The sequence below is a fragment of the Grammomys surdaster genome, unplaced genomic scaffold, assembly GCF_004785775.1.
Source record: "Grammomys surdaster isolate TR1022 unplaced genomic scaffold, NIH_TR_1.0 958, whole genome shotgun sequence".
Lineage (NCBI taxonomy): Eukaryota > Metazoa > Chordata > Mammalia > Rodentia > Muridae > Grammomys > Grammomys surdaster.
The window spans coordinates 1,388,528-1,391,286 of record NW_021605377.1 but is presented as its reverse complement, the minus strand read 5'-3'; the positions used below and the strand labels follow the sequence as shown (position 1 = coordinate 1,391,286).

Here is a 2,759-nt window from a genome sequence, read left to right as displayed (position 1 = left end):
GATTAATTTAATGAAACAAAAACTGTCCTAGTATCGTCATGCACGCACGCGCGCGCGCGCGTGCGCGCGCACACACACACACACACACACACACACACACACACACACACACACAGGAAAGCTGACTCAGTGGGGAAAAATGTGTACTGCTCTTCCAGAGGACTGGAATTCAGTTCCCAGCACCCCTGTCAGGAAGCTCACAGTTTCCTGCTAACTCCAGCCCTGGGGTTCCCCAAACCCTCTTCTGGCTTCCACAGGCACCACACTCACATGCACAAACCCACACTCACATGCACACAATCAAAAGTAAAAATGAAATCTTTAAAAAGATACAGTCCTCTTTAAAGACATACAGGTAAGACAGAGACTCGTCTCTTTACCGCTGCCTTGACAAAGTCTGCAAACGGATGACTGTGCTGAAATACAGCACATAGTAGCGCACTTTAAATAAAAACCATATCCTTAATTGTGGCTCTAGTCAACTTATTGACTTTGAGTGTCAAAGGTCTCTTTCCTCTCAAATTTCCAGCATCCCAATCACACCCGCCTTCTGTGTTTGTGGGGGAATACATGGGAATATTTTGGGAGATGTTTCCTCAATCGTAAACCACTATCAAAACAGTACTTCTATGAATAAAAAAGAAAAAGAAAAACCAATGGGACAAAGTGTATGGACTGCTCAGCATATTGTCAGCTCTGTTGTTTATACAATTTCATGGGAAGGCCATATACATCTTAAAGGAATAAGGAAAACATTCAGTGTCTAATAACATTAAACAGTATAACATTGTTCCATAGAAAACTTGTATGTTTATGTAGAACAGGTCAGTCCTGAGAAACAGCGTCAGCTCAGAAGTTCATGTCCCATCCATCGTCCTCTGTGAGACTGCTCTTGCTGAATCCACACCAGACATCCAAAGTTAGCAGAGTGTCCACTCTGAAGCTCTAATTAGACCTCCACACTTCATCTAAGGCTACATACAGCTTAGAGGAACAAAGTTTTCACGTGGTGGTGTAAATACTCTGAGGTAATATAGTAACGATTTCATTTGTTCTTGGCTGTGTGTTGACTCCCAAACAGTGCCTGTTTTTTTTTTGGTTTTTTTTTTTTTTTCAAATGATGTCAACTGAAAAGGATGATATGGGGAGGAGGGAGGTAAATACTGCTCACAATAAAATTTCAATCACTTCAACACGTGATGTAATGACGTATGTGATTTCTGCCAAGTCCTCCAATACAGGGATGGCTGTAATTCCGGCCAACATGCAAAGCACCGTGATGTCAGAGCAAGGGCCAGGATTTCCAAGTACCTTAAAGAAAGAACAGTCCAGCGGTCTCATGGCCTAGCTGGATATAGTTATATTGAGGAATGTGAAGTTTAAAATAGACACCACTTACTTTAATTCTATCAGAAATATATCATCTTCAAAAACCTGTTTCTTAAAATACTCATGTACTTTATTTCATAATTATGATTCTCTCATGGTGTTTTCAACCTTATCCATAGAAAATAGATTTCAAAATTTACCAATGACTCCTATAGAAGACTGTGTGTGTATGTGTGTGCACACACATATATACACACATAGACACACATCACAGAAATCTAATCAAAACTGGCTTTATATATTCATATGAGCAAACGTGTGTAATATGATGCTACAGGAATGGTATGAAATTGTTTTATGTGTGTGAAAAACAAATTCTCTGAAAACATTCTCCTTAAAAAGGAAAGATAAAGAATTATTAAAATAGTATTAATTAAATTTTTTATAGTTACAAATACTGCCAAATATAGCAAGATAAATTGCCTTTTTACTTCTAATGATACACATTTACTGGAATGTACAAGTAATGATTTTAAGTCACTTGCTCGTATGCCCTGACATTGTGCTTTGATTTTACATGGGTGCCTTCCTGAAGCCTCCCTGTCACTTAAGGTGACCCTCCTTTCACATTTCCAAGTTGCTTCATAAGCTCAGTAGGGTCAAGAGTTTTCCATTTGTAAACTCGGTAATTCTATAATTTATTAATCTGATTGGACTTTTTACAACAATTAAATAATTATAGATTAAGTACATAATTTTAATACCATCTAAACTGTAAGCCTACTTTTCTTTTACATTAGCCCTAAAAGCATCTCTTTTTTGTAAATAATAGTAAACTATTAACAAAACAAAGAGAAATAAATTCAGCAATCTGCATGAGCACACCAGGTCTTCATTTGTCTTGTAAAAATGCTTATGATGAGACACTCAAGTTAGGAAGTGACATTTCTCATTAGATGTGTGGCTGTGTGACAGTGTGTGCAGCCTTCACTGGGCCACCCAGCTGATTGTACCGTTTGCTTGCACCCAAGGGTTCCTCAACAGGGTTTGGAACAGCCACCGCTTCACCATGCGCTTTATTTTCACATAAAAGAAAACTTCCCACTGAGTGGTTACATCCTTATTTGAAACACAACCTTCCTTCTCCAGAGCTCTAACCCACATTCTCATGGCCACGGCAGCTACTCAAGGGCCATCCTCTTCATCTGATGGAGAAGCTCGTCTCTGGCTGAGTGAGCCTCCGCAAGCTCTATCTTAGCTTGAGCCAGCTTCTGCCTAAGACACTCGTTTTCCTCCATGAGCTGAAAAGACATTTGGAAAACAAGAGGTTTTAATCACATCCCGAAAATGTAACTATTTCATGCAGCATCACTCGGGATGGTAAACCACCCTGTGCTGGTGCTGGTCAACTGCAGCATCACTCGGGATGG

General features: G+C 39.6%; 1 protein-coding gene across 1 annotated transcript in view; it reads right to left on the bottom strand.

Annotated features, from left to right (window-relative positions):
• Positions 1–669: 669 nt before the first annotated feature.
• Positions 670–2,759, bottom strand: part of Uhrf1bp1l (UHRF1 binding protein 1 like) — a 72,545-nt gene continuing 70,455 nt past the window's right edge. Inside the window, exon 21 of the mRNA XM_028783032.1 lies at positions 670–2,630. Coding sequence (XP_028638865.1) covers positions 2,511–2,630 — 120 coding nt within the window. The 3' untranslated portion in view covers positions 670–2,510. The remainder of the gene's footprint in view (positions 2,631–2,759) is intronic.